The sequence below is a fragment of the Andrena cerasifolii genome, chromosome 3 (assembly GCF_050908995.1).
Source record: "Andrena cerasifolii isolate SP2316 chromosome 3, iyAndCera1_principal, whole genome shotgun sequence".
Classification (NCBI taxonomy): Eukaryota; Metazoa; Arthropoda; class Insecta; order Hymenoptera; family Andrenidae; genus Andrena; species Andrena cerasifolii.
In genome coordinates, this window is record NC_135120.1 from 2,320,892 (window position 1) to 2,333,954 (window position 13,063).

The 13,063-nt window shown below is 35.4% G+C and overlaps 1 protein-coding gene across 3 annotated transcripts in view; it reads left to right on the forward strand.

The window, feature by feature from the left end:
• The first annotated feature begins 1,028 nt into the window (after positions 1-1,028).
• Positions 1,029-13,063, forward strand: part of Gcn2 (eukaryotic translation initiation factor 2 alpha kinase Gcn2) — a 387,266-nt gene continuing 375,231 nt past the window's right edge. Inside the window, exon 1 of one of the 3 annotated variants that reach the window (XM_076808485.1) lies at positions 1,029-2,062. In XM_076808485.1, the coding sequence (XP_076664600.1) occupies positions 2,009-2,062 (54 nt within the window). In that variant the 5' untranslated portion in view covers positions 1,029-2,008. The remainder of the gene's footprint in view (positions 2,063-13,063) is intronic. The other 2 variants (XM_076808487.1, XM_076808484.1) reach the window with 2 other exon arrangements.

Here is a 13,063-nt window from a genome sequence, read left to right on the forward strand (position 1 = left end):
GAGCTTGTAATGAAAATTAAAAAAAAACCGTTTGTAGATTACAGTAAGTTGTATAAAAATCGGTTAACGTTGCTCCGAGCTACAAACGTTTAAAGATCGCAGAATAAGGTCGAGAATCGCGAAAATTCCCAAAATCAGCTCAGAGCAACGTTAACCGATTTTGATGAAATTTTAGGCACGTATACAACTTACTGCAATCTACAAACGGTTTTTTTTTTAATTTTCATTACAAGCTCACAAAAAAAGTTTAGAAATCGACCTTTACTATTCTTTTCGCTATTCCAACCAAATACATTTTTTTCCAAAACGACGAAACGCGTCAGTTAGCAAACTAATCCTTCTAGCTTCTCAAAAAAACTCAAGTTGTTTGGACCAATTCTAAAAAAGTTATGCGATTTTAAAAAGTGTCCGAATATTAATGCGAGTCACTGTATGTGGTTTACACAAGAAAAATGCCTTCAAATTTAGGAAATATTGGAGGCATGATATTAATGAAATAAGATTCAGGTTAAGTTGGATTAGCCGGGCGACCCTAAATGATAGCGGTAGCGACAGTCGACGTATACAGGGTGTAAAAACATGTAGTTGGCGTCGAGACGCTACCGCGTTTCTAGATACTAAAATTAATCGGTATCGAAACAAAAGTATCGAGTATTTACTCATATTTGCTTGGATCAGTTCTTCCCTATTGGTGACATTATAACAGTAAAACTGATTCCAAACACGAAGCAATTCGAATTATTTTTAATTATGAAAACACAAGTACAATTGTAAAATTAATATCGTTTATATACCTGCCATAGGTAGACGGGTTCATTTGCTTCAACACATTCATTAATGTTTGACAAATGATAGCAAACAAACTTCTCATGCTTTCGAATCACCTGCGGATGGCACGATGCGTTCCCCTTACCTTCGTGTGCCCCTCAAGCCAGGGACGACGCTAGAGTGCATGGTGCTTAGCACCCTTATACAAGAATTTAGATAGCGCTCCAGAATTAATACGACAAAAGCCCGGCGTGTAGAGATTTCATCGCAGTCGATAGGCCGCCAAATTTTTCCTACACAATATATCTCGGCTTCTTAAAAGACTCGTTTAATAAAAGTTATAAAAAAATCTCTTGCGCCCGATGACAGGATGGCCTTACACAATAGGCACAGAACATCACTGATGTGACTCCTGATGTTTACAAACAATACACCTCGGCGTCTCGAATGAACTACTTACAATTAGTGAATATTAAAGAATTCTCCTTTTTCGTACCGTCGACCCTGCCTTATGCGCAAAAACTGTACTTCAGTACACGCGTACTCGGCTAAAATTCAAAGTGTATTTTCTCGAACGAACTACTTACAATTAGTGAATATTAAAGAATTCACCTTTTGCGTACCGCCGGCCCTGTCTCATGCGCAAAAACTGTACTTCAGTGCACGCGTACTCGGCTAAAATTCAAAGTGTATTTTCTCGAAAAGGAAGCTCGATATCAGAAAATTGCATTCTATATTGTCGTCTTATTTTGGCCTGTGTAATCACCCCGTAAAGCGTAAAAGGATGACTGTCAGTAGTCGAACACTGTGTATATTTCTACTTTGGCATAGAAGATGGGAATTTGTATTTGGTGCTTCTTAAGTCTCATCATACGCAATAGTGGAACAATAGAGAGACACGTTTTCATTGGCTAATAGTTTGTCGGTAGATAGAACGTGATCGAACGCTTGAGTTTACCAGTTTACATATACATAAAATCGAGAACAAATATCATTGTTGGATAAAATTAAACAATACATTTGAACATTAAAGCGTGAACCTCAAAATTAAGGATATTTGGTGAATAGTCATAAAAGAATAATTTCTCAATACTGGATGGTCTATGTACTTGTATATCTTTAAAGTGTGTCGTACTTAAGTTTAAGGTTAAGTGTCAAATAATGAGTTTAGTACAATTATGTTGAGTTATTAAGAAATATTTGAGATCGGACAATGAGAATATAATGTGCTAGAAGAAATATGTCTTGTGAATCTTGTAAAGATCGGCAAGAAAATGAAATCGAGGTGTTGAAGGTATGTAATTATATCAATAATTAACAAAACGTTTTTCATAATTTAGAGTATCGAATTATTTATATATGTATATATTAATACGTAGAACGCGATTGTATTATGTATATTGTAGTATTTACACTAATACTTTTACATTTTTATCTGGACCAACTTTTACAGGAAACATTATTATTAATATCACAGAATAATCAGGTTTTTATATTGAAATTTTTGGAGTGTTGACATTCGAGATATGAAATAAAACTGTTTCTACAAATCATTAAACTATAACAGTGGTTTAAGAATGTAACGTCAAATCTTGTGAGCTTGAATTTAATGTTAGAAAGATTCATGAAACTGTATATAACCATAGGAAAGTTTGGAATGCTTATATTTTTATTTTTTTTGTTTTATTGTTATTTGTATCAGTATAATATTATATCTCGAATGGAACTATAAATGTTGTAAATATAAATACTATTACATATTACTGAATGAATCAATATTTTTTGATAATTATTCACTGTGTTAAACATTATTTTAGAATATTGCTATAGAGAAACATATTTTTATAACGCTGTTATTACGGTTTAAATGTTTTAGAAAAAGTCCATTTTCTTCATACCATTCATTTTTAATTATATAGACATTGAAATATGAGGGTTTAGTGTACACACTTTCCTTACAATAACTTTACACATAGATCTGATGTATTAGTACCAAGTATGTTGGCCAATACTATCATAAACATAGATACATTATATTATTTTAAAATGTTTTAAATGTTTACATAATGTATTAGCATTAGCTGTATTTAAATATGCGAGAACTCTTAAAATTAAGTTCCTTAATGGTCCAAAATTTACTGCGCAATAGGAAGCAAGTGATAGTATAGGAAAGCCATGAAAAAACTTCAAAAAAGTAAAAACATTACGCCAAGTACATGAAATCAAATAAATCACAAAAGAATAGAAGACAATAATAATTAGAATATAAAAAAAGATGTGAAATCAAAATGAGCTGCAAGTACATAAAGGTGCTTTCCAACTGTGCTTAAGATGACACAATTACATATACACAGCTAAAATGCTGTGTTCATACATTCCATTACCCATATCGCGGATATTTTAGTAATGTGAAGATAAAATGTAACATCTAGACATTTGCCTAGATGTCCGCAGCCTGGAAGTCAAATACTTGATGTGGCCAGGCAAGGTATTCTCAGATCATCAATAAACATACCTTCCCTCTCACAGGCTTTCACATAATTTGTCAATTTGAAACTCTGACAATATGAGTAAATTTCATTATATTGGGTTTTAAAATAATTGTAAGATCATTCATCAACACCGATACCTTTCATCTCACAAGCTTTCAGATAATTTGTTAATTTAAAACTCTGCCAATATGAATAGACTTTCATTCTTTTGCGTTTTTAAATAATTCTTATTCATCGACACCTTGACCGTGTCTGGCCACACCAAGTATTTGACTTCCAGGCCATGGACATCTAGGCAAATGTCTAGATGTTACATTCTATCTTCACATTATTAAAATGTCCACGATATGGGTAATGGAATGTATGAACGCAGCATTTTAGCTGTGTATATGTAGTTGTGTCATCTTAAGGGCAGTTGGAAAGCACCTTTATGTACTTGCAGCTCATTTTGATTTCACATCTTTTTTTGTTTTCTAATTATTATTGTCTTCTATTCTTTTGTGATTTATTTGATTTCACGTACTTGGCGTAATTTTTTTTACTTTTTTGAAGTTCTTTTTATGGGGATCTTTTTACAGAGATAATTTGCATGGAGAATGACTTCAGATAATTTTTAATATTATATTTATTATTATCTTCCATTTTTTGTGATTTATTTAATAATACTCTTTTTCGTCCTAGATTTTTTTATGTATGTACTTGGCGTATTTTTTTACTTTTTTGAAGTTTTTTATGGGGATCTCAGTTCTTTTTAAAAAGATAATTTGCATAGGGAATGACTTCAGATAATTTTTAATATTATAACTTACAAATTATCACGGGACAGAATTAAGGATAAATTCAGTCACATCATCATTTTACGCTTTGATTATCTATATACTTATCTCCCTGTTATTTAAGAAGGAACCTGCCGACCGACGTGTTTAGACCGGTTCCGCGCAGGTTGATGCTCATTGGCGCCGGAAGAAGCCACTATTGGTTGTACCCCCACCAACGCTTTTTGGAGCCAATGAGCTCATTCTACATGCTCGAAAAGGGTTCCTTCTTAAATGACAGAGAGAATATACATAAAATCCTCAGTTTAGTTACAAATAAAAAACAGTTTGATGATATTCAAACATGTCGCAATTCAAATTTCGGCACTTACCTTGTGTTGGAGACTGCATTTTGGTTGCAATTCAACGGTACAACGATACATATTTATAAAAACACATTTATAACTTGGTTCTAACTTGACGGTAAGCTGTCAAAATTTGGAGTCGATTGTATAATTTATATAGATAGCGATTGACGAACGAAACATGTGTTAGTTTCTTTTTGGCTGAAGGTGTGCGTGTAACGTGTATACGTATTATGTTGCCGAAAATTTTGACTGAAGAAGAAGAAGAATCAGAAGAAAAATCTTACCGTTTCCGACTGATCCATCAGACGATATTACGATATCTCTGTCATCCGTGGACCGATTTTATTGAATTTGGTCTTATTCGAAAGCTTATATGCAAGTTACATCAGAAAAGTGCCTTCAAATTTAGGAAATATTGGAGGCATGATGAGATATTAATGAAATAAATTGCAGGTTAGGTTGGAATAGCCGTGCGACGAGTAAATGATAGCGATAGCGACAGTCGACACATACAGGGTGTCGAAACATGTACTTGGCGTCGAGACGCTACCGCATCTCTACATACATTATGGTAAAGTCAACCAAGTAAACTTTAGGAAAAAGCTAGCAGCGGGCAAACAACAAAAAGTTCATTTATAAATGCTGAAAGTTTATTTTCTGTTATCAAGGGCGGATCCAGAGGGGGGGGGGCGATAGAGGCGATTGCACCCCCAAGAGTAATAGAATTGAAAAATATTATGACATTGTGTACTATTCTGTATAAATAATATTAATGTGAATATAATTATTTGGGCTATAGCCTACTATAGTATCAGATAGAGATATTAAAATATAACTTCGAAGCAAATTCTAAATCTTGTAAAAGAAGGTTCAACCTTTAGAGGGCCGGGCTGGCCACTATAGTGGCCACCTAAAAATTTGGATACTTTGCCGGCTATTTTGGTGGCATATATGCATAAATTTTAAGTAAATAAAATTTACAATTTCAATGAAAAAATCCCGACCCTCTAAAGGTTAAAAATGTACTTATGTACTTTTACATATTTCGCCCCCTCCAAGAAAGGCTCCTAAATCCGCCACTGTTTGTTATTGAATTTTCTTCAGAGAAAATATTCGTTTTCAAGTGATACAGAATATATTACAGTTTGTTAAAATATATAGTACTAATTTTACTACTCGGCTTCGCCCGAAATTTAGATTCTGATTTCATACAAATTTTTTTTTAGTTTTTTTTTATGAATATGGTCACATTCATCTGGATTAGTCGGGCATAATGAATTGAGGCACATTTCGTGATCCCAGAATTTATCGTTCGATAGTTTTTAGGCGACAAACAAACAGACAAACATACAGAAGCTTTCTATTTCATATATTAAGATTTTGGTGAGCCATTTTTAAATGATGTGACATCATCCAGTTTGTAAGTTTCGATTTTAATTGAAACTTCACACACAAGTACTTAGAACTTCAAAAAAAAATTTGACACATATTTTTCTGTAGCTGCCCTATTTTACTTTTTTGGGGTGAAAACAGCCTTCATTTGGGGACGAAAAATCTGTTTTATTGAATTTCTTGAAAAGTATAGAAAATAGAAAAAAGTTAGATACAAAAGTTGTTCGTTTCTTGTGAGTTACAAGACAGCGTAATTAAGATTTCTGAGAAATTGTAAGCGGCGTCATCTAGCTGTAACGATCCTTTTTATTATCAATATTTTTGTAACCGTGTAACAGTTTTTTTTTTAAATTAGCGTGTATAACCCTCCGGAGTCACGTTTTCTTATAATCGCCAGTGCCATTTTTGAGCCACTATTTATTTTTTTAACCATTTAACTTTTTAGTGATAATTGTACATTCGCAATACTCCTACAATCATGCTCTAATAGTCTTTTCTTGGAAATGTAAATTTTGATATGATAAAATTCCTGGATAAAAGTTGATTTTCCACAGTTGTGGAAGAAGCGATATTTTTATTTTTTTTTCGCGGTAAATCCTCTTTGGAAGTCATAAAGGCGTGATATTTGAACCCAAAAATTGCCCTTGGGGTGCGATATACCCTGTGTGACCACGAATGACTAAACAACGAATTAGGAAGATAAACATAATTTATTCACAAATTTATGGAAAAAAGAATTAATTACCCGCAACAGCAATCACGTCTATTGTAGTTGTGGCATTGTATTACATAACAAAAAAATGTTATATACGCAAAACCCCGGTTTGGATATTACATTTTTGCAAATACATAAGTACATATAGGGACATTCCACGGCACCTCGATCACTTTTGCATTCGACGTCAGAGATTTTGTTCAGCTTTACACAGCTTTCATGATTTTTTTAGTAAGTTTAAAATTATTTATGGTGTCAATTAGAAAATAAGTGCCTAATATTTTGTATGCATTTCTTTCACATCAGTGTACTTTGCAATTTTCATAATGTGGTATGAATTCCATTTGTTTTTAGTACTTTTTTCCAGACACTTTTAACCGCTGGTGGTCACACTGGGTCTAATGGTCCCGGCCGATTTTTAAACAGTTACTGTACGAACTGTATCAATCCAATCGAGTCCCAAAAATTATAATACACAGTTTGAATATTGTAGAATATGGAATGGTCGCGTTTGAATAAGAAATGAAGTGAGAACGTGTGCCCAAAAAATCGGAAAGGTGTAAAGTTCTGAAAAATGAGTTTTTTTACTAAAACAATCATACCTTTTTATTTTTCAATTAATTTTTGTACAGATTGTGGCTGATACAAATGAAATATAGTCCTTTTAGAAAATATACAGTTTCATACTGTGCGTTTCAAAAAAGGTATTTATTTTGAGATCTGAAAATGGTCAATTGTGGAGTAAAACACACGTTTAATTTACAGAGATAACTATTTAGTATTACTATAATAATTATTATTAAATGATTATTATTATTATTTTTATTCATAAGTAATTTAACAATGAAAAGAATTGAATCTAGTCTTCCCCGCGCATTCGGCACACATGTGTATTCTAGGGTGGACCTTAGCTACTCTTGGTGAAATTTTTTTGCGAGGTTTCTTTCACACCGCCCACTACAAGTTTTTCATGGGGTAAGAAAATAATTCCCGTAAAAGACGTAGTTAATCGGATAAGAAGAAGATGTGGCACATTGAACTTGAATTTTTTTTTATTTTTGAAACTCGGTTTTCTCCATTGTAGTATATCGTTAATATACGTATTTATATATCGTCGGATTTATCTTTTTACGCACTGTAACAATATAGATTCAAAACATAAGATCACTTAAAAAACAAATCCATGACCTCTAAAACTCAAAAATTTACCTTCAGCAAAACTTTTTTCGTTGGCATTATATTTACCTTGTCAAACAGTAGATACAATTTTCGTCTAAGAAATTTTTCCATATATTCGCAAATGACGAAGATGGTTTGATGTTTCTTTTTAAACAATCCACTATGTATACTAAATATACTATAATTTTTAGTGTAAATACATAATACAAGAAAGTAGGTTTAAAACTGAAAAGGAATGGATATTATTCCGAAAGGGACCGGTGCCCAATCGCGATGAGGTTTGGCGGAAGGGGTGGGGTGGGGGTGTGGACCCTATCTAAAATTGTAGCTTCGGGTATTTATTAGTTTCCGAAATATTAATAAAAAATTATTGTTAATTTTTTTGGGGAATTTTTTTTTGGACGTTGGTGCAGCCCCCCCCCCTACACGGGAAACATCCCGTCATGTCATTTTTTATTTTTTAAATTTTGTAACCACAGTCTCATTTTTAGTATCGCCAAACTCACATCGCACAGTGGTCGAAAATCGAGAAAACCTGGCCAAAACATAAAAGTGACCTTTGATTTGAAAAAAAAATGAGTATACTAAGGTTTTCGAGGTCGCTGATTACAAATTTGGAGTAAAAATTGGAAAAAACAAAATAGCGGACCCAATATGGCGGACGCGCACATTAGAATAACATCAGATTTGGTCTAAACTTGGTATTCCGGAGTTTTCGAGGTCGCCGATTACGAATCCGAGGTCAAAATTGCAAAATACAAAATATCGGACCCAATATGGCGGATGCGCATATCAGAAAAATATCAGATTTGGACTAAACTTGGTATTCCGGAGTTTTCGAGGTCGCCGATTACGAATCCGAGGTCAAAATTGCAAAATACAAAATATCGGACCCAATATGGCGGATGCGCATATCAGAAAAATATCAGATTTGGTCTAAACTTGGTATCCTGGAGTTTTCCAGGTCGCTGATTTCGAATGTTAAGTCAAAATTGCAAAAAATATTTGTAATCTTTAAAGAAAAAACTATTTTAATGTTAAAATATTATTTCAACATTTATTGTTTTTTTTTAAAAGTCAATAAGTTTGTCATCACTCGCTACAGTTTATTTGAAAGTTGAGTGTTGTTGGAGCGAAATTTCTGGTGTTCTTTGTACTTGTAAAATTACAAGAAATTATATTTAGCTGCTGATAATGTTTACGTCCCGACTCTTCCAGGCAAAACTTCTTCTGTCATTAAGAGCAATGCAATAGTTCAGCTGTTGTTGCGTACAAAGAACTTTTGCTGATATTTGCCCCTTTTTAAGAAAATCCATTTTATGCTGTATGTTGCGGTTTGGGATTAATCGTTTGTCACTAGAAAGTAACAAAGGGTATAGCCGGTTAAGATGGTCAAATGTGCCCTTGAACCGAATTCGACTCATGATGAATCATTCGAAAGCTTATTAAAAAAGAAACATTTGTGGCAATTTTCAACTTCGTATCTCCACCCGGAGAGTAGTAAAGGGCAAAAATAGGAAATCAGGTTTTTGCCGAATTTCTCCTATACTAGGGGATGAAAAATTTTGAAAAAAATCAGAGGCATTTCTGTTATCAGGGCACATATTAGAGAATTGTTTCAGATTTTTAAATTGAAAAACCAAGTTGTGAAAAATAAAAAACGCCAAAAAATGCTGAAAAGTGCCGATTGTGTATCGAAGCAGTCTTGGCACTATAATTATATTTTTACTGTAAGTACGTATCGTTGTTACTATTGTCCTGAATTTTTTTCAGATTTTTCAATTTGGTGCGCCGCAGTTAAAAAAATTAAAAACCGATTTTTTGGTTGTTTTTGCCGTGTCAGAGTAACTTATACGTCGAATTGCTTCATGAAATAAGTGTTTTATGCGATCTTCAATGTTTATACGTACAGCAAAACATCATAGGAATTAACGGAACTGAAAAAATCGAATAGTTTGAAACTGTTAAGCGCCTTACATTGTAAAGTATCTACCGTATTTTTCAACGGCGTCGGTGGCGCAGCGGTAGAGTGTCGAGCTGCTATACCGCTGCAAACTTTTTAAACGTAGGTTCGAGCCTCGAACTTCCAAGTTCCTTAGGCTGAGTTTTTTTTTTCGTTAATTACATATATTTCCTAACTTTACGACACAACGATCAATATTTATTTGCAAATGTTTTAAGAATATTTGAAAAACATATTAACCTGAAATATACGTAAATATGAGTATGGAGTTTCCAGAAATGACAATGATCTCAAAATTCTGTTTACTGGCTCCTATCAATTGTCTCAAGCAATCTCATATTTAGCAGAATTGATGGATGAAGAGAATAATATTAATCTTCGTTGTGTTAAAGAGAGAAAGAATATTATTAAATTTGAAGTAAGATCACGACATATTAACAGCAAAACCTACAGATGTTGTATCGATTATGCAACAAACTCAATAGGCTATTCCGGAATAAAGCGCTATTGTTGCGAACGTGCAAATGGTAACCGCACCGTCGGGTGCTGTTCACACATAGCTGCAATAATTTATTACTTATCGCATGCTCGGTACCTTTCAAAAATTGTAAAACCTGCAGAAATGCTTAGTAAAATATTCACCAGTGAACAAGTGACACCAGTAATTAATGAAGACAGCGATGACGATTGAATACATCAGACACGATTTTTGTTGCCATCCATCGATAATTGTTAAAGGTAAGAGATTTGAAAACCAATTTCACATATTAATATAATGTAGGAATTGTGAAACAATGCCGTAATTGACAGGATAAACGGCGGCATAACAAGCAGTCCAAACTCATATTTACGTATATTTCAGGTTAATATGTTTTACAAATATTCTTAAAACATTTGAAAATAAATATTGATCGTTGTGTCGTAAAGTTAGAAAATATACAGGGTGTCCCAAAAATGTCGGAGTTCCTTAATAGCGGTGAATCAGGGGGTAATATGTAACCACTTTTTCCTTAGCCAATATATTGTCCGAAGCTTCGTTAACGAGATATTAACAAAAACCCCCGACCAATCAGAGCGCGCGTCTTCCGCCCGAGCTCCCGTGGTAGTGTTAGCCACGCGGTAGGCGGCTGCGCTTGTACTACGAAGGTAAGAACAAGCAAGTCGGCATGCATCGAAGGAAACCGCGTTACACAGTTTTTTTTTAAAGCAGAATCTTAAATAAAAATTGTTTGAAGTGAGAGGACAAGAAATACGTAAATTTCATTTTCAAATAAGGCATAAACGAAAAGGTAATGTAACAGAAAATGTACGACAAGTGATCGCAATTCGTTATGGAGTTAAAAATCCGTAGTTTAATAACGGCCAACATAACTAAATTTAAAAAATAATATTAGGTGTATAAATAAATTCTTTCCGACTAGATTTACATAATCAGTACAAAGCTACCGAATTTATATCGCAGTGATATTCGTAAGCTGCCAGCAAAATTGCAAAAGGTAATTAACAATAATGGAAATTATTTCGATGATTGAGTTGTTTTCATATTTTTTAAATCAAACTGTTATTAAACCATAAAATCGAACAGAATTTATTTCTACACCTAATAATCACTAATAAATTAAATAACACCCACCCCTTCGGGCATTCCATTCCTTCCTTTTCGGAAACCGGTGTCACTATGTAGGTCACTGTGCCGATCCTGGTCATCGGTGGACGAAAAGATTTATGGTAGGGTTGCGCCCAGTGCTCAGCTGATCGCAGGTATACGACACCACCCGAAGGTAAGGATCGCAACGTCAAGTGCGTCCGGGTTAATGTAACGAATATTCACTTCACTGCACGGCCACTAACACTGATCACTTAATTTACTTTTCATGGAACGTGTTGTTCCTACGTTATAAAATTGGTGGCCCTGAAAGGGGCCGATTACTGTTAGTTATGCAGTTGCTCGGTGTGACCACCCTCAGCGTTGAGAATAATCTTGACGCTAAACGCCGAATCATACCCTCGCTGGAGGTTTGGATGTATGGGTATTCCCGTGCAAACGCTCGTACAATAGCACTAGCTTCCCCGTTGTTCCGGGCGTACACCCAGAACATCGCGTAACATTCTTGAGCGGAGAACATTTCTGGGACGAGATTGCTAGCTGACTGACAGGATTTTTTCCAAGCAACTTCCTCTACCCCCAAGTAGTTTCTCTCGTTCCATTATGGGTTAACTCCTACCAGAACAAGGGGCTGTAGGTAAAAAGAAGCCAGCACATTTTCGAAACACACGTGCTTTGCAGAAGTGCAACGAACGACCCATCCTACACTTTCACAAAAGCCCGCGCTCCGTCCTTTTACTGCCAATGTACCCGTTGCTTCGAGATAGTCAGCAGACACCACGTGTTTCGGTTCAAAAGGGCCCGAAGAGAAGAGAAACAGAAAGTCTTCGAGATGCTATAAAGAAGAAAAGGCATACTATGAGGGAGTTTCCGTTTTCCAATACCCTGAGTTCACGTAAGCTACGAGATGGAACCAGCTAAGCCATAAATCACCCAAAACAAATCGTTCTCTATCGCCCACTCGCAGGACAATACGGTCATAAACCGCGACCCTGGCGAAATGCTTTGGCCGACCAGCCTGATTAATTTTAAATACGTCTCACGGAGAGATACAGGAAGAAAGGGGGTAACTCGTTTACAGCGCGTAGTCCCGCCTGCTTCGTCCTTCCTTCCAATTAAAGGCAGGACCCTTATTTCTCGAGTATAAGCACGCGCTTGAATTTCAAAACAAAAGCACGCGTCCGATTGGTCCTAATCTAACCAATCTGCTCTGCATCCCTCTGAAGCGGCCACTGCCTTGAAGAGGCCCTCTTCACAGCAATATCTCCTCCCCGAAGCCCACCTTCTCTCGCACGGAATACGTCGACGCGTGCTTTTGTTTTGAAATTCAAGCGCGTGTTTATACTGGTGGGCCTTGGGGAGGAGTCATGGCTGAGAAGAAGGCCTCTTCAAAACAGTGGCCGTTTAGGAGATGCAGGGCAGATTGGTTAGGTTACGACCAATCGGAATTCATGCCCACCTTTTCTCGCACGGAATATGTTGTTACGTCCCGAAACTTCAAAATTTTTAAAAATAAAATCTTAGTTATTTTTCTTTTCTCTTTTGATAGTGGGCAGAGTGCTTCGACAACGCTTAGCGTTCTGGGAAATCCCTCGTCGAGCGCATTTCTGTTCACTGTATTTTATCTATGAAAATGGATACTCGGTACTGGGAACGTCGTCGTCGCAACGTTTGACCGTTGCACTGTACCCTGAACGTGGGACTGTGCTGAGGCATCAGCGTGGTTCTCAGTAGTTCATTCAAAATAAGCGGTTGTTCTCATCCCTCGCGACATTGATTAAATGTAAGCGGCGGGGGTGCGTCTTGACAATGCATCTAGCATTTT